Source organism: Poecilia reticulata, chromosome 23, assembly GCF_904066995.2.
Source record: "Poecilia reticulata chromosome 23, P_reticulata-male-v2, whole genome shotgun sequence".
Classification (NCBI taxonomy): Eukaryota; Metazoa; Chordata; class Actinopteri; order Cyprinodontiformes; family Poeciliidae; genus Poecilia; species Poecilia reticulata.
The window spans coordinates 13601652-13628429 of NC_088852.1; the positions used below are offsets into that span (position 1 = coordinate 13601652).

The 26778-nt window shown below is 40.9% G+C and overlaps 1 protein-coding gene across 3 annotated transcripts in view; it reads left to right on the forward strand.

Annotated features, from left to right (window-relative positions):
• The window catches only part of cerk (ceramide kinase), a 41196-nt gene extending 23081 nt beyond the window's left edge, over positions 1–18115 (forward strand). The window contains exons 7-14 of one of the 3 annotated variants that reach the window (XR_014086147.1): positions 1689–1763; positions 1913–2065; positions 2847–2952; positions 3416–3495; positions 8626–8831; positions 12695–12909; positions 15587–17048; positions 17182–18115. Coding sequence is in view for 2 of the 3 variants with exons in the window: in XM_008401156.3 (XP_008399378.2) it covers positions 1689–1763; positions 1913–2065; positions 2847–2952; positions 3416–3495; positions 8626–8831; positions 12695–12909; positions 15587–15659 (908 nt within the window). In the remaining variant the exon portion in view is untranslated. Of the gene's footprint in view, positions 1–1688; positions 1764–1912; positions 2066–2846; positions 2953–3415; positions 3496–8625; positions 8832–10584; positions 10650–12694; positions 12910–15586 lie in introns of those variants that run through there. The other 2 variants (XM_081604279.1, XM_008401156.3) reach the window with 2 other exon arrangements.
• The last annotated feature ends 8663 nt before the right edge of the window (positions 18116–26778 follow it).

Genomic DNA, 26778 nt, shown 5'->3' on the forward strand with positions numbered 1-26778 from the left:
GTCACACCTCTCTGAGCCCACTCTAAACCTTACCAGCTAGGCTTCTCACTCACTTTCTCATCCTCGCCGTCTTTTATCGGCAGCTCCACATTACCACTTGAAGATGATCAAAGTTGGCCAGATAGGTCTGAAATTACTCCACGAGGGCGCAGAAAAAGAGCGATGGAGCCTTTTACCTCTCAAGTCGAAAGATATAATATCAAACTCAACATTTCTCACAAGGAGGGGAATGCCTCTTATCCTTCATTTGTTGGCTGAAGAGCGCTGATGATAGCCCAGGGCCCGAAACTATCAGATTAGTTAACTTTATGACTGCCACGTTTCTTTGCTCTTGCCTAATAAAATCATTCAGCTACATTTGCCTTTCTTGGTTGTGGACGTGAAAAATACGTTTGTTCTGTTGATCCCCAGAGCTTTTTTTTCCTGTGTGACAGATTTCATTTTGGAGATAGAGCTACACATGTGCGACTGACATGATGAACATTTTTTGGGGGATTAAAGGCAACGGGGATAAGAGAAAATTAGAAACCTTTCTCACCTCTTGAGAAGAAAAAAAACGAACCCGATATTTATGTATGTTAAGTTGACGAATAGCCATAAGTTAAACACGTTGTATTCTCAAAGACCAACGCTGTTTGCTACACAGTGATTATATTGTCTTTAGGAAGCTGGAAGGAATGTGGCCAAGTCAAAAATTGTGCGTCTTATTCTCTATTTCACCGATATTTTTACAAATGACTTTGGGAATCCATATTTACATTGCCAAAAAAATAATATGCATAACATGTTTTATATCAAGAATAAAACATTAAAGTTTCCACCAGATAGTGCTAGTGTCTGTAGATTAATGAACACAACCAAAAGCCCAGTCTACATTATCACTGATATTTTGGAAAACAGAATTTTTTTTTTTTTTTTTCTACGAGATAGTGCCTATCCACTACCTCCTTTCCGTTTGAGGAACCAAGATTGCACAGCAGGTCCGTTTCACTTTGTGCTAACTCTACTCCCATTAAACTACAAATAATGTTCAAGATGCTGACGATGTTGACATTTAGGAATGTTTTTTCCCCTTTTCCAATACTACATCAGTATTCACATATCAAATAGCACCTGTACACTATGATCCAAGATGGACCAAACACAAAATCTTAAAGCTGTATTACTTCCTCCACAAAATATAGATTGCATATGGAGGTAAAAACAAGCACGGAAATGACAGTATGCTAAATTAGGAAAGGATTTTCAATAGATTTTTACGATGAAATAAAGCATGACTAAAACCGCTGTAAAGAGAGCTACATCTATGGAAAACACTGGTTGTTTAATCTGTGTGATTCCTCTCCTCTACTAACAACATAATGATGTATGAGAGCTTTCATAAAGCAAGAGGAAAAAAATGACCCCCTTCTTTATTCTAGAAATAGCTAATCCAAACGTAATTGCTAAAAAACAAACAACACAGCTGAAACTGACCTGTGTTGTGTTCATGGTTTTACCTTAAAAAGAATAACCTTCAATGATCTTTATGGAATAACCACAGCAATGAAGATCACAGGAGTGCATCAACGTCATCATATTGCATGGATTCATCTCAACTCACGCTGTACAAAATGTAACTCTTGGGCAACATTGTTGTCACTTCCAAGGATTTTTCTCACAGATCATCCCTCTTGTGTGTCCAACAGGGTCGACTGACTGTATCTGCTTTGCTACTCAGGGAACAAACGATCCAGTGACATCTGCCTTGCACATCGTTGTTGGTGAGTTTAAGTTACTGAAACCCTGCCAACACGTGTCCTTCAAACCCAGGCTCAGATATTCCCATATCTGATGGTATCAGTGTTGTTTCGACACAAACAGAACATTTTTGTGCGACCATTGTATCACCTTTCTTTGCCTGTTTTCACAGGCGATTCACAGCCAATGGATGTATGTTCGGTTCACCATAACGGCGTCTTCCTCAAATATTCGGTCTCTTTGCTTGGGTATGGTTTCTACGGCGATGTTTTGACGGACAGTGAGAGGAATAGGTGGCTTGGTCCTGCAAGATACGACCTGTCAGGTATGCCAGCCATTATTTAAGCCTTTCAGTTATTGTTTGGCTTGACCTGTAGTGTCTTGCAGAAGTATTCACATCTTTTTAACTTGGTCACATTTTATGACATTATGCCTGCAAAATGGCGATTTTGGTCTCATTTGAGCAGAATACTGATACAGGCTAATCCCAGACTGGTTTATGCAGGCTTGAGAAAACAATGATCCCTTTTCTGCAAATGTAAAGTTCTGTTTTCTTTAGTGTGAAAACCTTTGCTTTTAGTACCACCTCAAGCTGCAATTTGACATTTACTTTTTTCAACAATGGATTTCTTTTTTTACAGTTTAGATGCCCAGCATAAAGTGTTCCCTTTTCTAATGCCTTCACAGTACAATTGTATTTATATTTGTATTTATACTTTCATTTGCTGCATCACACCTTCATCTGTTACTTAACATACCCATAAAGAGTGTTTCCTTTTCTTTTATTTTCTGTTTTCTCCCTCTCCTCTGTAATGCTTTTATGTTTCGAAATCATGCTGGGTTTGGTTATCTGCTTGCCTTAAGTACAGGCTCAATAGTGGATATTAATCACAAATATCTGTGCTTTTTTTTGTTTGTTTGTAGAACTGCGCATAAATCATGACAGTATAAACAAGCCGTAACAAAATTAGTGTCATGAAACTGCAACTGAACTAGATTCATGTTTGAGTCCTTTTCAATATTTTACTTGGTGCCTTAGCTGAGAATATATTTTGTTAAATCAATAACACCATATAACATATTTCCCTCCCTTTTTTTAAAAAAAGGGTTTAAAACCTTTTTGTCCCACAACTACTACGGTGGGACGGTTTCTTTCCTGCCAGCAGACGACAACGTGGGGCATCCGAGAGACAAGCTGCAGTGTCGATCTGGGTAAATAACATCTGCGGCTTTTCAGCACTATTTTACAATGTCTTAACTTATCTGACGACACTCGGGCGCAGCAATGTGCTTTAATGGGATACTTTATGTTGTCAGGAAGCTAAATTATTGAGGACTGAAAGCCAGCTTACTCTTGTGTAAAAAGCTTTCGACTTAAGTGCTTTGGTTTTTGATATTCTGGCAGTAGACATTATTTACATTTGCTGTGGGAAGTGAAATCCATTATTCTAATATGACAAGTTATTTCACCATGAAAAGTCAGATAAATATGCTCAGGAATACCTTTTTAGCTGCAGACAAAACAGATACAGTGTGCATAGCTAAAAAAAAAAAAAGTTTACAACTCTCTGAATACATTTGGGTTTAATGAATCATAAGAGCCCGTTATGGTCTTGAATGTCAGTAACAGCCGATGATTTAATGATTGTAAAACAAGGTTGCGCTGGTGTTTCAGGTGTCGCATCTGTCAGCACAAGCACTCATCAAAAGACGAGCACGACGAGGCGTCGGAGGAGAAGGAAAAGGCGGCTGAAGGTACGAGCTTTGCTTCATTATTTGAAATGTGCTGACTAAATCAGAGGGAAAGGCCTTTTCCTCATTCCTCTGCCTCGTTATCGAGCTCATTTCTCTGTTTTGACACCGCTGCCATTAAAAATGAGTTGTAGTTTGAGAATACAGAGGGGAAAACCCCCCCCAAAAAACGCAAAAAAGATGAGACAATTCCACACTGGCTGTCTTTCTGCATAAAGCTGATTTCATTCAGCTCGGAGATTTGCATTTTTTTGCTTTGTGTTTTTTGAAGGAGATAAAGTACCTGAGCTTGACAGCGTGTAAATAAGAGTCATGATCTGCTAAAATTTCACTTTCTTGTCATTTCTCAGTCGATGTTTTTTTTTTTTGTTTTTTTTTTCCCCCTACAGAGCGACACAATTTCTAATGAGATTCCTGATTAGGTATTGATGAGAGAATATATTCTGATTATAGTGACAGTGAATAACTCCCCATTGTTCCCTGCTGGTGAGCTCTTCTCCCTAATGATCAGGGATGTAACAAGATCTCGTGGCACAAGATGTTGATATTAAAGTGCTACGATATTTCTTGTCAAAGTGAAATCTGTCTTGCAAGAAGCTATCCGTCTGCTGTCAGGATGTCATTTCGTCTTATGAAGCCCAGTCAATGGGAATATGAGCACATGGAGTGTTAGGAATTGAGAAAGAGGACAGTTCTAGGAACAAAATGCCCCCTCTCCTCTGTGTCCTGCAACTTCAGCATCAAAGACAGTGTTTGGGCAAAATAAAGTGAATTCTTTGAGTTTGGGTTGATGGAGTGTCTGATCGGTGGTCTGATCGGTCTGTTTTTAGGATGAAAAGTAGAGAAGAGAAAGCACACAAACCTGTGGGAAGTTTGTCAAGGTGTAAAAGATCTTTGGGAGAATGTGGAAGAAACCCTCACCAGTTTTAAATCAGTTATCTTTCAGTATTATGGTAGGAAAAACGGTGACAAAGCAACAGACAAGATGCTAATGCTAATGATTTCGAAGCAGAGTGAGAAAGCGGACACTGCCTATTCATTTGACAGCAACATACACATTTAACTTTAGTTTTATAATAAAGCTAAAGTTAGCTTTATTACAAAGCTGACATTATAATAAATAGTCAGCTTTATATTAAAGCCAACTTTAGCTTTACAGAACACTAAAGTTAGCTTTGTTATAAAGCTAACTCCAGTTATAATGCTAACTCCAGTTAGCTTTGAAGCTTTGTCAACTTCTAAATAACCTGAAGTTAACATTAGCTTTAAAATAAAGCTAAAGTTAGCAGTTAGCAATGTGAGAACAGTAGAACTAGCTAACTGTTAGCCGCAAACGGCACTAAATCTATGTACATCTTAGCTTCCCACCCTTCGCAGTGGGTAAAACAGAGGTTTTCTTTAAATATATAGGCTAATACATTCATTTTATTTATGAACACAATAAAGAATATCAGTGTATTGGAAGATATAAAAACCTGTACAGGATTTTTTTTTTTTTTGCATTTGGGTTTCCATAGATTAGACAAGCATTTACCTTTATTAAATTCATTCTGTTTATTCACAACAAATATTGTCTCAAGGCACTTTCCAAAAACTTTGTAGCAATCAGCCATGTTATGACATCGGAAAGGAAAATTCCAGTTTGCCAGGAAGAAACCTCCAGGAGAACCTGGCTCACTGTGAGCTGCCATGACTGTCTGGATTATAATATTAAACAAAACCAAAAAAATGTGGATTTATTGTCTTCTAAATTTCATTGCTGAAGTCTTCTCTTGTTTCGCCCTAAGAAGCCTAATATCCTGTATTGTCTTGTTCCTCCCCTATTAATGATGCTCCTGCTCACTAGCATCCCGTCTCATTTGGTCTCATTGTGTGCTCCCTGACAGCTCATGTTCAGGTTAGGTCTGGATATCGCCATTTCTTCTCCCTTCATTTCCCCATCTGTCTATGTGCAAACAAACCTTATTATTATCTGCAATCGTCTCAAGCCACTGACACATCAGCACAAACCTCTGGTGGTGTGTGCACCGCAGCATCATGTGCAGACTTTGTGCTGTCGATTATCTGTGTGTGTGTGTGTGTGTGTGTGTGTGTGTGTGTGTGTGTGTGTGTGTGTGCAGTTTCCCTTTCCAATTAGTGTCTTTATGTTAAATTTTAGATTTGTGTTTATCTGAGGCTGCAGCTCCCCATGGCGTGCTGGTGTGTGTTTATATGCCTGGATAAATATGACAGCAAGCATAACCTGTTTGTGTGTGTTTGTGTTTGCTGTGTGACAGACTCCCACTAATCAGGAGAAGAAGAGAAAAAAAAAGTGTTTCTTTGCCAGCTCTGTCAGGGGGGTTTGCCTTGTGCCGGAGCCACCCTTTGTTTTCGTGGTGTTGTGTTTATTTATTTATTTAGTTCTCTGGTGAGGGAATCTCAGACAACTGCTAAATCAATGAGGCACGACACACTCCCCCTCTGCAAATGAGCTGGCCTCCACATCGAAAGTAAATACTCGTTTGGAGACGTTCTCCTAATGCAGCGCCTACAGTCCACAGTTGTTCCGTTTGGATTTGTTTTTAAAGTGTGGCTTTAATCACCAGTTCCCAATTAGAATATTGTTGGGGTTTTTTTTTATGTTGCCTCTGCGGGCTTGTTATCATCGGCTCGCGTTATCACCTCTGTAAGTTTGTTTTGCAAAACGAGGGGGAAAGGTAATGAATCGTTTTGCTGTCTGAGATCACATAATTTCCCCTCTGAGGTGCTCATAAAACAGTCGAATGCTAATTTGGACACCTGTGATCAGTTTTTTAGCGGCTTCCCCCGCCGACTATCACGCCGGTGACAGACAGCGCCGATCCCCTGCGGGGCCGTGGCACCGCAGCTTTGATTCACCTTTACTCAAGTAAACAGTGGCTAATCTCCGAGGAACAGAGTCATGACTCGTGAAGCGCAACCATCTCATCTGTCATTTAGGATTTTTGTGGCCACATGTGCATTTATTCATGACAATCTGAACGAACGTTAGCACAATCAGCGTGCTGTTTATCGAGCTCGCGCTAGTCTTTAGATATTGTGAAATCCTGCTTGGCTAAACGTAATTGCAAACAGAAGGGTGTGCATTTACATTTGCGTTTTCCTCCATCATGAGGTTGGAGTTGCTCGGAGCATTGCTGCAAAGACATCTGGATTTTAATGAACCTCCATCAGCTTCACTGCTGCCGCGTTGGAGCTTAAACCCAGAACTCATAATGCAAAAATCATTCAAAGCTAGAAGAAATCCAGCTTCTTTTTTGCTACCTGTAGTTTATCCGACCTGTACAGCTAAAGGATTTTATTCTGACGGAGAGCTGAGAATTTGGTGCATCTTTGGTTGAATCAAACATTTACTTAAGGTGAAGTCTGCAAAAAAATGGGGAATTGAAGTTGAAGTTATGGTCAGCTTTGGTTTATTTAATTTTGAATATGTAGGTAATGGAGCAGTTTCAGTTGGGTTTACTTTTCTGAAAAGATGGTGAAAATTGTAATTTATGGGGGATAGACGGAGAAAGAGTGAATGTGTCCAAAGTTTTTAGTCCAAATTGGTATAAATGAAGAAATGCAAATCGATATCCATCAGGTTCATTGGTGACATCTGTGATGACACACAAAACTCAAGACCTAAAGACAATTTAAAAAAAGCAAAAAACTAGAAATAGACTGAACTGTGATAAGAACAGATAATAGGGGAACCCAGAACCTTAAGACACTGACAGAGCTGGAAAAACTCAAGAGAATTTTGCTTTTAAAAAACCCTAAAAAACAAGTTTGATAGTAGATAACATAGAAATTAATTGTGCATTTGTGGTCTGCTCATGGTCAAAAACGTATTCCGCTACCGCTATAGGATGTTAGCGCACTGGTGATGTTTTTTAGGGCCATCCACTCATTGTACAACCAAAGCAAGAGCTGCCTTCTCAGCAAAACGCTGAGCTTTTGTCTATCCGAGTGGTTAGTATGATTAGAAAAGTGTGAAATGAATTAAAAGCATTTACATTGGAGTCACATTCACTCATATGTACACTGCTCAAAAAATAAAGGGAACACTTAAACAACACAATATAACTCCAAGTAAATCAAACTTCTGTGAAATCAAACTGTCCACTTAGGAAGCAACACTGATTGACAACAGGGACCCTCGTCGGGTCAATCAGTGTTGCTTCCTAAGTGGACAGTTTGATTTCCCAGAAGTTTGATTCACTTGGAGTTATATTGTGTTGTTTAAGTGTTCCCTTTATTTTTTGAGCACTATATATAGTTAGGCAACTTGAGGTCATTGCCCAACGGCCAATCAATGTGTGCTAGGAGTAAGTTGAAATAGAACGCATAATTCTGTATTGCTACCCACTGAACCACAGTGGTGTTTTATTACTAGAATAACAAAATCCTGGCTGGAACAAGTCTTCTCCATAAAGTAGAACCATAGAGATAAGATGAGTAGTTTCATGGAGTAGAGAGATTCTTCACTTTCTCATCAAAAGAAGTTAATTGAAATGGGTTGGGAAGCTAGAATTACCCATGAGACATTTGAGATTTTGTGGGATGATCCAACTCAGAGGAGACTCCCAGAATACATGCACACATCCCGGCCCAGGAACACCTTCAGATCCTCCTGGAGTGAGCTGACAAGTGTCAAGAGACGAGAGATGTCTGGGTTTCCCCCGTGACCCAGTTTAGGATAAGCAAAGATGAAAGCAAAACGAGGGAATTTATTAAAACACCCAGGCAAATAAAAGATTCTTCTTTATCATGAAGTGCTCATTAAAAAGACACAAAAAACGTCAAAACGCAATTTCCACAAGACTCAAGGTTCATAGGGATAGAACGGTTCACATGAGCAAGCATGTCGTAACGGGAAACTATGCAATTACCAGACTTCACACTTGAATAAGAACGTCTCATTTGCTCATTTCCAACTAAATGCCACAAAATGAAAACAAGAAAGATACACGTGTTGGATTTCAGTTTATGAATGCCAACAGTCTTCAAAGGTTGAATTGGAGGATGTTATCCACAGCCACGAAATGTCAGAGAGATCTGTTTTTCAAATTGATGAATGTCGTTGTCTTTGAACCTGTCGTAACGACGTGGGTTGTGCTGCTGTGTCTCCAGATAGCGATAGAGGCTGGAGTGTGATCCACGGCAAGTTTATTGCCATCAACTCGGCCAGCATGAGCTGCGCGTGTCCTCGGAGTCCGAAAGGCCTGTCGCCCTTCGCCCACCTCGCCGACGGCACCACCGACCTGATCCTGGTCAGGAAGTGTTCCCGTCTGGACTTCTTCAGACATCTTCTTCGACACACCAACAACGACGACCAGGTAGCGAGGGCTACACATGCCAAGTACTTCAGATTTAATAAACGTGAATTTAGGGGGAGGAAGGAGCAAAATGTTTTAGGGTTTTCCAGGAGAATCTGCCCCATTCCCAAATCAGAGCCCAGATGAACCGATGAAGAGTTAAAGTCATGAATGAGCAAGCAGAAGGCAGTTTTCCCCTCTAGCACCTACCTTTGCTGACTCTGCTCAATTTCACAAGCATGCTTCTCTTCAGTTCAAGCGCCGTAGCCCTTGTGCATTCCCATGTGTCATAAATAACCTCCACCCCGATCCAGAAAGGCTGTGGTAATCGCTGCATCAGGGATATGCTGGACGGGAAAACAGGCCGATGTCAGACTAATGCCCCTCTCAGGACAGGGGAAGTCTGCTGATTACTAATTATTACCTTAAGACGTTTAATCTATCTGCTCTGCACTGGAAGAAAAGGTCAAACCTTAAACTGTTTATGTTGCTGCCGGTGACATCTTTATCTGTATTTGACCATAACATTGTGCACTTTAAGTTCAGACGACTAGTTTACCTTGAAAATGATTCTCTATGACAATTTCATTCATTTTCTGCTGCCAGACTCAAATATGGTCACAAATTTTCTTCCCACAAATCTGTCGAACATGATCACTATAGCAGTAGGTAGTGAGGCTATTGCTGCTTAGAGAAAAGGCAGGTTTGACATATCTCATGATCCTCAGATAACGTTGGCAATCCATGAACCCAAACTGTCGCTACAGCAGCAATCTCCTTTTCAGCAAAGCTGTTTTACTACTTGGCAACAGTTAAAAGTTACATTTGAGGTACCAACCTTATATCAGAGTAGCAAATAGTTTCTGTGGGGTATGTCCATACACCTTGGCCAATATCCTCTTCCCCAAACGGCAGGCAGTGTGTTGAGAAGGGGATTTTATTGCAGTTAAAATTTGTGTGGCTGTGTTCCAGAGCAGGGCCGTCTCATTTGGTGTGGTGTTGGTTGGTTTGTGCTTCTTTGTGATGAGTTCCTGGCTGTTGACCTATAGGGATGTGTCTGACTGACTGTGGGCTTTGGGCTCCCTTTGACCCTGATTGCTACTGCAGGCTTGTGTCCGTCTGGTTTGTTGGCGAGTGCTTGTGGCGTTCTTCCATTTTTTAAGTTTTTGCTGTTCCGGCTGAGGTGACCTGACTGACCAGGTACGAGTGAATGCCCTGAACCTTTCCTTGAGCCTCTTTGGCCTTTGGAGGGGTTTCAACTAATACTTCTTCTCTAACTGGCTCTTCACTGGATCCATGAAGGCATTTCCAGTCACCAGCCAATTTGTTTTTGTTGCCGAATTATTTCTGTCTAAGGTTTGATCAGATTACACACTTACAAAAACTCTCTGTGGTCGTTCTTCTTTTTCTTCTTTGATATTTTTCCCTCCTCAGTTGCTCCTTGCAGCAGCACTAATTTGATGTTTTACCTTTTTTTTTTTTTTTTTTTAACTCTAATGTGATGCAAACAGGAACGCCAGTATCCTGTGTTTTGTGAAAAATCTTATACATAATAGTTAGCATATAGATTAGATGCTTTCTTCTACATGCTGGCACATCTAAGTATAGCCTTGGCTGCTATCCTGGCAATCAGTTTGCAGTCTTATTTTTCATTTTGTCTCATAAATCCAGCTGTCGAAGCTTTTGGGAATAACAATGATATCGCATTAACTCATCTCATTTTCTAAAGGCTGCAGATTAAAGTGCCTTGGCGTTTGGTTTGCTTCTTCCTTAGTTTGAGGCCGTCTTTGCTGCATAACTCGCATCGCAGAAAGGGAGACAAGCAGTCATACAAGTGGGGTGAGTGGGACATTGTATCAAAGCCGAGTTAATATCAGCATCTGAGTCCAACCAAGCAGAAAGAGACTAGACGTGAGCAGCCACTAAGCGTATTCATGGCCTTGTCAGAAAGCTTTTTAGGCAGACCGTCCGGCATGAATGCAAAGCGGCCGCAGTCATAAAGTGGGCTTGATGTGAAATAAATGGCTGTCAGTCTGCTTTGAGGATGAGAGAGGATAAGAAAAGACGAGAAGGGAGGGAAGAGGGACGGGAAAAGAAGGATGGAACAGAGAGAAAGTGGCACCCCGTGAAGCCGAAGATAGGGCGGCCGAACCTTTCTGCGACAGAGAGAGATGAAAGCGCTTTCTGACAAAATAATTTCTTTTCATCTCTCCTCCTCCTTTTATTCAATTTCCCAAAGTTCACCTAGTGTCCTAATGGACGGCCGTGTTGCTCGTCGCCTTTTTTCCTCTACGTCATCCCCTTTTGCATCAGGTGTTTTTTGCCGTTTGCCTCAATGCTTGATGCTTTTATTAGTGAACACAGAGAGAATCACAGAGAGAGAGAGAGCGGAGTCTCTGTTTACACCCACTATTATTAAAAACGGAGCATTTCCATCAGTGTTGTTCTCTCTCTGGTCATCAGGTCAAGAGCAGATAATTAATGGTGAAACACATCAGCAAGCCAGATGTGTGTGTTAGCACTTTAAGGATTTTGGTACAAGCCATTGATAATGCTTAATATTATTAATAATATGTTTGCAGCTGAACTGAGTGTGTATTTTGCTGTATGTCGTTAGCAGGAGAGCCTCCTGTAGCTCTTTTTTTACTTAAATTTTGCATTTTTAATGCCCTGCTAAGCAGTTTGAAAGAAAATAAATAAATAAAAAGACAGCAATAAGTGGAATAATGTGTAAATGACGGCCCCAGAGTACTTTAAACAGAGTGAAAAATGTGAAACTGAACCACTTGTATCATATTTTGAGGTTGTAGAGTTGGAAATAAATGAAAAACAAGTAGGGATGCGCGATATCAACTGTCCAATTTAATATTGGACATCGGCCATTCTGTCAAAAGGCATTGATTTTATGTGACAAACCAGTGACAATGATGCCTGCAGCACAGCACAAAGGCAAATTTACAATGTTTGAGTGTTGTCAGTCATCGTCTTAGAGAGGAAATGTCACAAATAAATTTGACATTAAACATAATGCAAGTTGAAATTGTTACATTTTCAGCCTTCTTGGCATTTGCATTTGGCAGCAGGTTAAATTTGACAAAGATAATGCAGCATTTTAATTCCACGGTAGAGAAAGCCATATCGTTTCAGTAAAACTACATTTTACTGAAACTATATGGTTGTCAGCCAAATGAGTTTTAGTACATCAGCATATCGGATATCGACCAAAATTCCCTAAAAGCAAGCAAGACATCAGATGTGTTATGGTAAGCAGAATAATAAAATAAGAACAACTCACTGGAACTGGAATACAATGGTAGAGCTGAATGATCAACACTTGATGGAGGAGTTGGGATAAGTGCCATGGAAACCAGGAGAGTCTAATCAGAGTCATGCAGAACAGCTGATGGAGTACTGAGGGAAGGAGACAATAAAACACAGAATGAACAAACCAAGTGGGAAATGACTAAGACATAAATTTCCTTTGTGGTATGAAGTTTAACAGATGACAAAATGACATTTTTCTCCATTGGGAGTCTATTGAAGATCCATCTTTGCTTGTACAAGGTCTCCTCAGTTCAATTCACTGCAGACAGGAAGACACGATATTCCAGAGAAGCATCTTTCAGTGCAAACATGTGTGGAAGGACGTGAAACAAAATTACAATGATTGGTTTTAAAAAAAGAGGAGGGAGTGTTAATCTTGGCACCTGCTGCTACTCAGAATGTGCTGGCATTCAGAACGATCGCTGAGGTTTTGTCCATCTAAAGCCCTCGGCATTGAGGATGACCACTGAATTAAGCGCCTCACACAGAGGAACTCCTAAGATTAAACTCATCTGTTCAAATCCTTCTCACCCATCTTTACCTTCTTTTTTTTTTCCTAGTTTGACCACTGGTTCGTGGAGGTCCACAGGGTGAGAAAGTTTCGCTTCCAGCCAGGGCATCCGGACTTGGCTCCTCTGGAAGACGCCAGCGAACATCCAGAGAGTCCAGACCTCAGTCCCATCTCCTCTCTCCAAGAAACCTACGACGACCGCACCGCCGAGAGCAGCTGGAACTGCGACGGGGAAATCCTGCATCACACCGCCATTCAAGTCAGGTGAGACATGGAGTGACAGTGATTTTATATTGCAGCCTGCGTTATTTTCACATTTTTACACCGTGCGACTGAGAAAACGTGGATGTTCAGAAGCAAATGTTGAAATAAGATCCCTCTTATTGATGAAGGCTTTCAAATCATTCAAAAAAAAAAAAAAAAAAAGTCCCACTGACGTGCATATTTAAACATTTCTCATTTTCTCACAGAAAGGAACTTCCTGTGCGCCAAATCTCTGTCAGCATAGAAAAGAACCGACAAATGGCTTTGAATAAAAATCACATAACACTGCAGAAGCATTACAATGGAAGAAATATTGAAATACTCACAGAGCTTATTCTTCTTGCATCATTGCAGTTGGATATTCACACCTTCCTTCTTGGTATTAAGTTGTGAATTTTGCTTAAATTGCCCAAAATGTTCCACATTTCAAAGCCTAAGTAGAAAAAGATTACGCTCTGTGCCTGACAGCTCTGCGTTGATTGAGCTCGGAAACAAAAACCCACAGTTCCAAGTTTTATTTTCCACTTTTAAGTTTCGGTGAAATATCAGAAGAGCTGCCGAGAGCGTTGCCAGGAGACGTGGTTAACACTTTCTATCATCCCAAGTGAGTGACTTGGAAATATCCACAGCGCGGGGTAACTGCTGGGGAGCCGCGTTCCCGCTGAGATCTCGGCTCTCTGTGAGGATTAATTGTGATGATGCCTGGATTTCTGTTTTGTTTTGTCGCGAAAACACGGAAAAGTAAAAGAAATGCATAACATGAAACGGCAAAAGTGATCCTGTCCTGACAATAGAGCGTAACCTTTGATCCCGGTTCACTCACACGATACAAAACAAGAGTCGACATGAATCGCAGTGTGCATACAAAGTGCATTTCATTTCCAAATTATGGCTTTTTTTTTGTTTTCTTTTCTTTTCTGAGCTGCTATCCTGCCGTTTCTTTAACTACTCAAAGACATGAAAGCAGCTCCTTTCATCTCCTGGACATCAAAATCAATCCAACAAACCAGCTGGGGTGACCAGAGACCGAGTCGACGTAAACTGCTTTGCGTTTACGTCGACTCGCCTCTTCAAATGACCGGCTCTACACAGGCTCCAGCTCCTGTAGAGCAGCATGAGGCGTTTGTTGGATAACAAGCTGAAGATAACATCCTCACTTTTTAAAAAATGGTGGACCTTGTGGCGTCATCAATGACAATGACGTGTTTTTTCCTAAAGAAAGAAAAGAATCAAAATAATTCAACAATATATTTGCTTTCAGTGACCTCACATCTTCATTGAGGGTTTCGGTTTTGTTTGTGGCTAAACAAATATAAAATGAAACGGGCCTTCTCTGTCTGTTCTTTGCAGTCTTTGGCAACAACATAGAATTAGCCCCCCTCGTTATTCTGCTCCTGTCTTCACTTCAGTCCCCCCCACATAACCCCCAACTATCAGACCTCCTCGCAGCTGGAGTGGATCCACTTGATGCATCATTTATTTCATGCTCCATTGTACTTGTCCAATGATGCATGGTGCTGTAATGTTGCTAATTTAACGGCCCTCCCCGTGTTAAAAGACTACTCCCCTTTAATTAAAGCCGAAGTCCGTCCATTTATTGCCCCTTCCACGCCGCTAATCGTTGCCGGAGTGAGCCAAGCGGAGTGTATTTCGGATAATTAATGGTAACAGACCAGGCGAAACGGGGAAGTAGAAGGAGAGGGAAGAAGGAAGAGGTTCACCGGTGGGGAAAACAAAAAAAAAAAAGGGTGAAACATAAAGTGCGATAATGATGAGCCAAACTTTAAATCAAGTCTTGGTGCAATTAAAATGCCAGCAAGCAGCTCTCTTGGACATTTTGGTCAGATTTATTTATTTTTTTTAATGGTTTTGATATTCTGGAAATATGACAATACTGTGAAATATCGTCTCATCTGCCTGGATATTGAGCTGCTAGCACATAATCACAGCTAGAGTCGAACGCTAGCTAGTTTGCTAGCATTAGACTCCTTCTGCTAGAGTCCAATGCTAACAGAAGGAGTGGCTTGTAGTCTTTTACCAAAGACATAAACAGAAATCCTTCAACCGCCACTCCATTTTTGTTTACATTTCTTAAAGAAAGAAGTTGCGCTCCCGACTTCTTCAGTGGTTTTCATGTCATTTCTTTCAGTGGTTCTTGGTGCAGCGCCACCACAGGTGAGGGTGGGAACAGGTTTTTCAAAAGGGTTTGGATTGTTTGATACGGTGCAGATCGAAACAGGAGACAATTTGACAAATATTGCAGTTTGTCTACCAGACTATCAGGTGTGAAAACTGCCAGCGTGGTGGCAGTCTGATTGTGTGGAGAAGTTAGCTTTTTTTTCCCCTATTGTTTTTTTTTTTTTTTGGTGTGTGTGCGCGCTAGCCTACCACCAAAAATAAATAAATCTTCATACATTGAAGATTGTTGCTACAATGTAAAAACCAAATGCCTACAAGTTGACATTTTATCCAATTTTATTATAACATTAATAGCATCTGTGCTCATCACACCACAATGATTTCCACTTTTTAAATCTGAGCATTAATCTGCTCTGCTTTCACATCTGCTGCTCTGACAGTAATGTCGCAATGAAAGCGCAGCCATTAAGATTATGGTTTGTTATTCAGGCTAAATGATGCAGTGTGTGTGTGTGTGTGTCCTACCTTTTCTCCACAGTGTCCAGTGTCAGCTGATCAGGCTGTTTGCTCGGGGAATCGAGGAGCAGCAAGACGCAGAGGTGGCCGTGTGACGACATTTGACCGGCGTCATGTCCTGAAGACACAAAGACTGAAAAGGAGTAGGGGGAGAAAAATAAAAGACTTGAAAGTGTTGATTTCCTGGAAAAGCACATACAACATCCACGTTTCAATTGCACAAGCTGCCTTTCGATGATGATTATAGTGTTTGCTTTAATGGGTTTGCGCAGTATTGGGTAGAAAATGACGAGACATGTTGAATTCAAATGGATCACGTTGCATCGCCGGTTAGTGGGGGACCTCAAAAATCAGGACTAGTCATTACTTTTTGGAGTAAGCTGGGTGAAATATGGTTTCCTGCACCCTATTAGTGCTGCTTTCACATCCGGAATAAAAAAATAAAAAAAAAGACAAAGCTAAAGCTCAGAGCATCCCAAACAGACTGGGAGTTCCTCCAGCAGGATGAAACGGAGCCGGACTCCAAGCAGAACATGAAAAATAAAAATCATCCTGCAACAACGTAGAGACACAGTCAGGGTGGTACAGCTTTGTGCAAAGAATGAAGATGTCTGTGAATTCAAAAACACTCATTCAAGCAATCATATCTTTCTTATTTAAGAAAAAAAAAAAGTTTTTTCTTTTTCATGTGAAAGCCCATATGAGCCACAGGCACTAATAAAAAGAATTGAATCCCGTGACTTAAACCCCAACGGGACCCTGGTGGCTGCTGGGCAATAAGGAAAAGTGCTTCCTGAATGACTTGGAGTGTCTCGGCGCCTCTGCGCCGCACCTGTGGCTCCTCTCCTTTCCGGCTCAAAGAGCCGCTCGCTCATCACCTGGGAGCCGGCGGATTTCTGCGTCGCTAATGTCATTACAGACAATCTACCCCTCTGCTCCCAAATTAGCCTCTCTTTGCTCTTCCAAAGTCGCGGGTCAAGCAGGTCTTGAACCCGCGGCGGCAGAGTCAGCAGAAAATGAACGCACCAGCTTTTACTTTGGCCCGCTGTTATAGTGATGAAACTTTATGTTGGGCCTACACACAAGTGTTTGAAAAGGTGAAATGCATTTTCCAGCATCCCTGCAGGGTTGTGCTGTTATTGATGAGTGGAAAAGTGCAGATGTCATGAGTTAGCTCTTTCCCAATTAAACCCACAGCAGCCTTTTTTTTTTTTTTCCATCAGATGCTTTCTCTCTGAAGCCAAGAGCCGTCCAGCACCAGCAGACGCACGCAAACACACAGATATGCCGTTTTATTCCTTATATTTATATATAAATATTATATTTTCTTATTTACACACACACTTTTCCTCTCGAATCTGTTTCCTTTGAATCCTCTGGACCGCTTTCTATCGATTCAGGATGTCCGTCGTTGACCTTCAGCTCGCTGGATGATGTTCTATCACAGCATAAATTGGACGGAGAAGACGAGCTAAAATAAATGGGTCCGTTCTTTTATTAAGCAAAACAGAAATCATATTTCAGTTGTGTGAAATCTGAAATAGGGTTTTCTTTGCTGTCAAGACTGTGTGTACCTGCATTCTTCTTTTTTAAGATTAATGGGTTTTATGTTTCCAGATATACATTTTCTGCGACAGAAGTTACGTCCAAAAAGCTGCAAACAAAAAGGTTTGTTGTGAAGTGAACCAGCAGCAATCATGTCTCCTGAAAATATATATTGTTGTATCCGGGTTCCTGCGCTTTTCCATATTCCCATCATGTGCTGGATAGAATTTGGGAATTTTTTTTCATATAAAATGGAGATTATTCTGTTGGCCTTGTAGACTGCAGGGTTTCTAGGATTTGTTCTCAGTAAAAATACATCCTCGAGAGGAAATAAATCAATGTACGGAGAAATATTTCACTTTTTGTCACTTATGTATACCAAAGACTTTGTGTTCAAGATAACAGCAGTCCAACATCACTGATCACATTAATTGTTGTTTTTGGCAGAAATGTGAAAACATCTGGCTGAAAAGACTGAAAGAAGAAAACTGCACTATTAGCTTGTTTACAAAAAAGACAAACATACTGAGGGTCCATTAAGCACATTGCCAAGAATGGGTGTTTGCTCAATATTTCATCTTAAATCATGTACCAAAATCAAATATTCACTCTTCTATCTCCCAATGTCTCTGTTATTTGGCCACATACCAGCCAAATAAATCTGAGTAATGTAGCATCACTGCAACTTAGCTAAACTTAGCTTCCTAACGTGGATGCCAATTTACTTTTCCCTTCTTTGTGCACTTTCACATAACTGCCATTTTGTTCTATGAACGGCTTTATTGAATGGCTAAATGTTGGCCATTCAATAAAGTAACTTCTCTGCTACTTTTTGTTTCTGTGTGCTAAGCTAACATTAGCAACAATCTGAAGATAAAATAGCGACAATTTAAAAGTCCTCACTCCATCTATATAAAAAAAAAAAACGCTCCAAATTGCAAATGAGGTCAACATGAAAACTGATTTCATTTGATTCAAATCCTGAATAAAGTGCTTATGAAATGGGTCTGCGGTTGAGCTTGATTTTTATTGCACTGATGCTTTATTCCCTCAATTTTTCATTTCTTTTTGAGACACACTCTCCAACGTTCGCATACAAAGGTCAACCCGACCGCGCTCCGATTTTCCTCTGCCTCCATCTTTCTCTATTTGTCTTTCTCTCTGGCTGAGAGGGGTTTAATAGGGTGCGCTGGTGCGAACGAGATGTTTCATTAAAGAACATCCGACTGAGGTCTGTGGTGATATTTAAAGCTACTCTCAGTCTGTGAAACCACTCCTACTCTGAGAAGTGGTCGTTAAATTCAGTAATTTAAACTTTACAGTCACTATGGGCATTATGGGATTACATCAACTGTATTAAATGTTACCTGTTATGTAGGAACAGTATTGTCTGGGGAAATAGCTTAATATAGCAACTATTTAACATTCCTCACTCTAGCTATTAAAAACACTGCAAATTGCAAACAAGGTGAACTTGGAAATTGATTTCATTTGATTCAAATCCCGAATTAAGTGCCTGTTCGTGATTTGAATCAAATTTTTTCATGTTTTTTCCCAAAACCACAAAAAAAGAACATCATAAAAGCGCACGCAGGGTCAGTGCAACCCCGCTCGCGAAGTAAAAAACTCCTGGGGTCCAAATGACTCCATCTCTAAAAGGAAAGAGACTACAATTCATGTACACTGCAAACCAGTAGATGAAAACCAACCTAATTCACTGTTTGTCTTCTCTTTTGCCCAAAACTCGCATGACGGATGGAAACATACAACTTCCATCAAAGTTTCCCTGAAGGTTGGCGCTAAGCTACGCCTTGCTAACAGCTCTTGAAACGCAGAGCGACTCGCCAAACTTCTAAACTTCGCTTCATCAGCTCTGTCATTTGGCCGCTTCCTCGGTAGTTGGCCAGTTCAGGTTCTCCTCCAAGAGCTCGTCCTCATCTCCATCAAAACTGGAAGGGAGAAGCGGCACGCGGCCATTTTTAAACCGAACTGAAATCCATGCGCTCGAGCATTCGGCGTTCTTGGCAAGAGAAAACTAGAAGAAGCCACCGTTGCCCTTTTATGTTCCGTTCATCCGTGAAAGGTTTGAGATGCATTTCCTGCTTGCCCTTCTCCCCCCGCTCTTTTAAACATGTATCAAGAGATCTGTAAACTGAGTGCGAGATTGACAGTCGACAAAGTGTAGCTTTACTTAAAGACAAGAGGGATTTTCTCCTGCAGTAGTAACCAAATTGTTTTCCCTCCTCCTGCCTCCCCCTACCCTCATTTTCTTGCTTTGCTACTTCCTTATTGATTTATCCTCCATCTGCTTGTTGGCAGCTCGCCGTGAGCTTCTATCTCATTCTCACATACCACCTGAGACACTAGGTGAGTCAAAACGGCGGCAAAACAAAACAAAAAAAAAAAAAAACACCCTTCGCCACAAACACACACACACAGAGCAGTTGGCTGTCCTCAATTTGGTGTATTTACCTGAGAAGGGGCACGCTGATGGGAGATGACGGTGCTCTGGCGTCCCCGGGACACACTCATTCACACTCTGTCCGGCTCTCACCTTCACACGCTTGCATCAACATGTCTGTTTTCTTTCCCTACATAAAGATTCACACTTTTATTCAAAGTCACACAAGGTGTTAAAGAAAAACACCCTTGCCGGCGTCGTCTTCCCATGTGACCACACGGCGACTCTACGAGAGGATCCGTTGACCTGTTTTTAGACTATTCCTGGTATTAAACCAGTTCTTCCATGTTTTATTTTTCGTTTCTCCCAGTTTCTACCGCAAACAAAACAAGACCAATTCCCGGTCCACTGACTCGTATTGTTCCGTCAAGTGTGAGAGGTGAGAGCAAGAAAAATGTGCTCCGGTGTCAAGAGTACGGCCGTATAGATGGTGTTGAGGTATGACACCAATAACCGTAGGAGGCAAATGTAGAAAATCGCAGTTTCCTTTCAAATACCGAAGAAAAGCAGAAATATGTAGAAGTGTGAGAGAAAGAGGCCGGATGAAAGAGGCGAAAGTGAGAAAAAGAAGTCTCAGGGGTTGGAAGGGAGGATGAAGGGAGCAAATATTGGTGGGGCCATAGTTTAAAAACAGCAGAGTACCACTGCCCTCTTTTCTCTTTATTGATCAGAGTGAGTTCCCTCTGAGAGATTTGGATCAATGAGCTTATAACAGTCCATCTTCTCAGTCAGAAGCCACCGCCTGGCTGCCATCTCTCACTCTGTGTGGCCCACCAACACAGCTTTCTATACACGTTTTCACTTGTGATGCGCTTTCATATGCCAAGTGTCAGACATAAAACCAGATGCTTTCTGCTAATGTTCTGTCAGAGTTCTTGAATATTTCCACAGGTAAATCATGACCTTTGTCCTGTATAGTGTGTGCCTGTATTTCAGAGACACATGAGTAAAGTTATTTTGCAGTTTTGCCTTTTTATTCACCTAATCTCTGTGTCAGTCCGCCATGCATGATTTGGACATAAAAAAAATTCTGCTTCACATATAACACAAAATGACGGGATGATGTTATTTAATCTCATGCTACAGTACGCAGACGCTTTGTCTGCGCCACTGAAAATTTGTTCAGCTTGCTTAATGTTTGGGATTTGTTTGATTTTTTATTTTTTTTCAAAAGTTGAAGCTCAAGTCCGATGTCACACCCGAGTTGAGAGAGCTAAACTTGCAAGTCAGAAAACACCACAAAGATTTGATGTTTTGGTATCTACTGGTATTAGCAATACATGCTAGTAATAATACATCTGTCTCCATTTTGATTACTGTCAATGTGCACAGCCACAGTGAATACCAAACCAGGAGTCCTTTGGTGAACTTCTCCCTTCCCAGTTGGGAAAAAAAAAATTACGATTTAACAATTAGAGTGGGCTAAAAAATTGCATCTATAGGAAAATTATAATTCTGAAAACCACTGCTTACCAAACAACGCTTCAGACAGTTTCCATAATTTTCTGCTTTCAACACTGGACCAGATGCTGCAATTGATATGATTCCGTTTCAGACGTGAAGACGTCCTTACGCAAAAGCCGCGACAATATTCCGATGTACACCAGGAAGTCCACCTCTAAATGGTGCCAAACAATATAGGTTTTAGGATAGCCTAGTCAAAGTCTGGATACAAATCTTAACCTGATGCTGTGACATGACTCAAATAGGCCATTCAGCCTTGAAAGCTCTCAAATGTGACTGAATTAAAGCGACTCTTTCACAACTGAAGCAAAGAGTCTTTGCTGGTGACGCAGCAGACATGTCGGACCACGTAGGCACAGATACCCACCTCTTTACTGCTTTAATAAATAAACATATCATATTTTCCCCCCGTACTTATATTTGGTCTTTGAACCTTTTTATGGTTTCATTGATCTCCATCGTTTCGGTTTATGTCAGTTCGTATTCATTGTCTTTACTAACAACTATCTTCAGATGGAAACTCCAGACAGAGCTCTTCGTTTTGGTGAACCAAATCAATGTCATTCATTCATTCATTCATTAGGTTCCAACAGAAGATAGAGGGTTTTATAAATTAATTCTAAAAATATGGCTTTGAAACGACTGTAGCTTTAAACCTTGAACGAACGGACGCAATCAGCAGGCTGCGCGTTTTTTTTGGGGGGTGGTTGAATCATCATCAGCATTAATTAAATGAAAAGGAACGCACGTTAGCGGTTTCTATGGCCGTGAACTAAAGCCAACTAATCACGACGCCCTTTTTCCACCGTCACAGCAAACCGTTCATCCCTCATGCTAATTTTGAGGAAAAGCCAACACTCTCAGCGAGAGGCCCTTGAATCAGCATTAATACAGCAATTAGCGAGGCTACACACCCGGCATCTTCTTAATCTTTCAAACTGTAGTAATCCTCTCAAAGCAGCGCTGTGATATATAATTTACCCTGCGATCCTTTCATTTCTGAAGAGGAAGGTTTAGCCAAACGTGCCCTCGGGGTGGCAAACCTTTCGCGTGCGGCGCAACGAGTCGAGTTACTGCCGGTTTCCTGGGCGTCATCTGAGCTTTATTAAAACCGCCACCGTTCTGTTCTGGATGCGACAGCCAGGCAGATTAATGTTGTCTTGGCTTGATGCTAATGCGATTTCAGAGCTCGCTCACATCGCCCTCTAAAAAAAAAAAAACATACCATTGTGTTTACAATTAGAGAGGCCTTTTCTTTGATGGTGTCATTTACTGGAATTTGCATTTACAAAAGGAAGCAATTCCCCAGATCAACCACAATGAAGGCAATTAAACTAATTTGTGTTTAATTACTTTGAATTTCATAGCTTTACTGACAAGCGGTACAAATGGGAGAGAAAAAAGAAAAAAAAAGCTGAACATACTGTAAGAAGGTCACCCCTGAGTGATGAATAATTGCTGCTTTCAGCTTGCGCTGTAATGAAGTAATCGCCGTTTGGTACACGGAAAGCATGACGCCTTCTAAAAAGACAAATTCAGAAACAAAAACAAAAAAGTCAGAGAGAGGAAAATGATCGGCTTCTCGAAAGCATTTGCACCCATTTTCCAAAAAAGGCATGACACAAAAAAGATCACAATGAGAAGAAATAATAAACAGGAAGCTATTGGATATTCCGACCGCATAGTGAATGAGTTGTAATATGCAAAAAGAAAATAAATATTAAATTAATGTAAACAGTGTGTCTCTTGTCGCGGTTCCATTACAAATTGTGGGTAAAACTTTTGTCAATATTCCGCTAATGTCGAAAAAATAACAATCGATGTTTCCATTAAATAAGAAAAGTAATTAAAATCACGTGTCCATGCAGAAAGTCATTAAGAAAACATGCAACCAACGTCATGATCATCCAACCACTTCCTGCCGTCGTCTTCTTTGTGGTTTCTGGCAGTGCCAACATTGTTGGTCATTTGACACGAAAAAAAGTGTCTCCATTGAAGTTTTGCAAAAATAAACCAGTTTTGATAAGGTATAAAAAACAAAACAAAACAAAAAAGCACCTCAGCGCTGAAATCAAAAAATGACTTTTTTTTTTCCATTGAGCAAATTTATTGTCAAAATGTCAAACTCCGCAAGTATGTAGTTAATGGAAACACAGTTAGTGACTACATCCAGGAAAGAGACAGCGCTAAAGTTTGAAGCTCGTTCATGTCTAAACTTGTCAATGTCAGCAAAGGCTTAACTTGCATCTCTGTCACAGAAAAAAAAAAAGAAATGCAGAGCTGATGACTTTCAAAAGGAGGTGACGTTTTCCAATGAAGACACACTAAGCTGATCTGCTTCATCCGGAGAGAGAGACAGAGAGAGGAGGAAAAAAAAAATAAACTTTTCAGAGTTAATGGCAGCAACATCTCATTTAGTGGATTTGGACAAGTAAAAGCCGGTGTATACTCTACAGAAACAAATGGGCTCTCGCTCTCAGAGTCGCAAGAACAAAATGACATCCTTCTGTTCCTGCAGCTTGTCCTTGACATCCACTGGCCAAAAGTTATATCTTGTAGAAATGCTTCAGTAGGAGGGAACAGAGAGTTCTTTGTGCAGTATGAAATGTCCTGGCCAGAAATAACATTTTCTTTTTTTTTCTGTTTTGTTCTTGCCAACTGAAATAAAGTCACTAATGTCTGTGTTCAGGCAAAGTATTGGAATATTGTCCTCTGAAGAAGCAGTGAGTGAGGTGATCTTAGCTTGGAAAGAAAGAGGCCAGCAGCAGCGATGGCGGTGACCAACGAAAGAGACGTTGTTTAAACGCAGAAGCGCCAGCGGTGCTTTCCATAGAAACGCAAGAGGAGAATGCCAATACCTGACGAGGATCAAGCGTAGAGGAGAGAGATGAACATCAAAGCAGCTTCTGCTGAAGAAAAGGAGGAGAGAGAAATAAATCTTGTATAACCTAAAATCACTGTGGAAATTTAAGATGTTCCAGGGGAAGATTTGTTTTGGGCTGCAAGAAAAGAAGCAAAAAATAAACAATGTTTCGCTCCCTTCCCGCGGAGTGGTTTTCTAACCAATACCGACACAGATTCACTGCAAAAACACAAAATCTTATCAAGTGTTTTTGGTCTAGTTTCTGGTGAAAATGTATTCGGACACTTTGAAAAGGACAAAAATAATAGGTAACCTTTCAGCGAAGTATAAGAGCTTATGTAGCATATATATATATAAAAAACCTTTAATATTGATGAAAAAGGTCCAGTTCTATTGGCAGATTTTTTTAATTGAAGACAGAAAAATGTCTAGAACTCGAATGTTTTCACCAATATGAAGGAGCTATTGAATTGAAATAAGCTCCTATTTATACTTGTACATTAGTTTTTGTCTTATTTAACATGGACTAAGACATTTGAACCAAAAACAAGAGCAAAAAAAAAAAATACTTGGTAAGATTTTCTGGTTTTTACTTTAAACATAAGCCGTCATTGTAAAAAATAAAAAAAAATATCCTGTTGCGCTGACGGAAGGAAAACGTTCACCTTCCTGCACATTTCTAAAATAAAGAAAACGCTACCAACAATTTTCGACGAGCAACATCTTACGCTGAGATTTTTTCAATTACTTTTAAAGAACGCCGTTCTCCGAAGCCAACAGTGAGATGAAAAGTAATCCCTCCGCCTCCTGCCGAGCCCTCGGTGGCGCGGCGGCCTCTGCCAGCAGGTTACAGCAGAGCACTTTAAAGTTCCAAGTCATTTCCTCTGCTGGCGCATTGTTAGCAAACAGGGAATCTGTTGTTGGCACAATCTCCTCATTATTGGCTAATCACTTGAATAGGAGCGGTTTGTAAAGGCAAACACAAAGCAAGCCGCACACACACACACACAGAGAGAGAGAGAGAGAGCGAGTATGTTGGTCTGGGCTGTTGTGCACGGCGCAGGACGTTATTGCGTTCCTAATGGTGCTTGAAGTAATTACACCCTATAATGTTAGTTGTCCTCTCCAGCACTCCTCAGCAGGCTAGCTCAGAAGTGCCACACTCAATGCATCCCTCTCACCTAAATGGTTCCATTAGCCAGAAGGCCTTTGCAAACACTTTTCCTGCCCTGAGAATATGAGGCGAGCGCCGACACAAACCTAATTGACCGTAGACAAGGAGTGGCTGGTCACTGTAAGGGGGAGGAGGGGGGGAAGATAAAAAATAAAATAAATGGATGTATGTTTGACAAAGTTGCTTCATGGCAGCTTTTTGTGTGGAAAGCTGCCATGTGTGGAGTCATGTGTGGAAATGACAACATGAGGAATTTGAGAAACTGGACAGATTTGTCATCCAAGCTCACTCTGCTCATACAGAGTAAACACAGGGAGCTGGAAAACAAAAAGCAACCTACAAGGGCAATTTAGAATGACTAAAAAAGAAAACTGTAGCAGTTACTGAACCAACAAGTCTTAAAAATATCTCAAATGTATTACGGTAAATATATGATATCCTGTACTTTAGCATCCCTTTAAATATCTTTCATAAAGATTTTATGTCAGAAAGAAGTACATACATTAGACATGTTTAATTTGGCATGTTTTTGTGCTTGACCTCTCTTTACTCTGACTCATTTAAAGCTGCAATATGTTAAAATGTGTGTTGATTTTACATATTTGTTAAGATTGTCACCGTAGCTACAGTACAGCATGTGAAGCTCCTCCTCCTCCTTCCAGTGTTACTACTGACACCTGCAGAAACAGACCACTTCTGGTCAGAAACGACCAATCAGAGCCAGGAGGAGGGTCTTAGCACTGTCAATCAGTCATGTGAATGTGCTGCTCAATGCACTAATGGTGAAAAAAAAACGTTACAGAAAAACTTTATTCGCCGAAATTGGTGGCCATGCTAACTAGCCTTAGTTAGCATGGCCACCAATTCAGAGTAGCAGAGTGCAAGGGGGAAAGGTGTGACCAGCGCATACACAAGCTTGATTGACAGCGGTAAGACGAAAATCCAGTCTGCCCAATCAGAAGTCGCCTTGTGTGGAAATTATCAGGATTTTATGGGGCTTGGTGTAAATCATGCTAAACTTTTCATATTGATGAAAGTCTTTGAAAACTCTGCATTATTTTTTTTCACTCCACAACCACAGGAAAAAAGAATATTACACTGAAAACTTCGATTTGCTTAATACATGCAGCGTTAGTTAATTTTAACAGCCACGACAGAAGCATATTTCATATCAACAGGCGCAGGCTTTGGTAAGAATTAAGCGTGAAAGTTTGCAGGGAGCTTAAAAAAAAGTCGAAGATGAGTTCCGGGTCTCCATTAACGCCCTGGTTTTTATTTGACCCGCCAGGCTGCCGGGAGCAGGGAAACCGTTTGTGTGCGTTGCCCTTCTTGCAGGTCAGGATAAATGCGCTCTTCCCCTCTAGACGGCTCGGGCCGTGTCGAGAAAGGACCCGGCGCAATCCAATATTAATGCGCCGAGTCGGTGTGACTGAAACAACTGCCGCTGTAAAGAAGTTAGCCCTCCAGAAATTTCTCCGCGATCCTCGATTCCTTCTCGCTGACCCAGGTGTCCAAGCCCCTGAGGGGCATTTTGTTGAAGCTATTTTCTCCTGTCTCCATGGTTCTCCTTCCTGTCTTCCTTCTCCATCCATTTGATGCAGCAGACTTATTTTCTATTTATGACTGAGGTGCTTTGCGTCAGTGTCGGCTCTGCTGCAGGGGGGGTGAGGTGAGGGGTGAGCACAGCAGGACATGGAAAAACCAAAA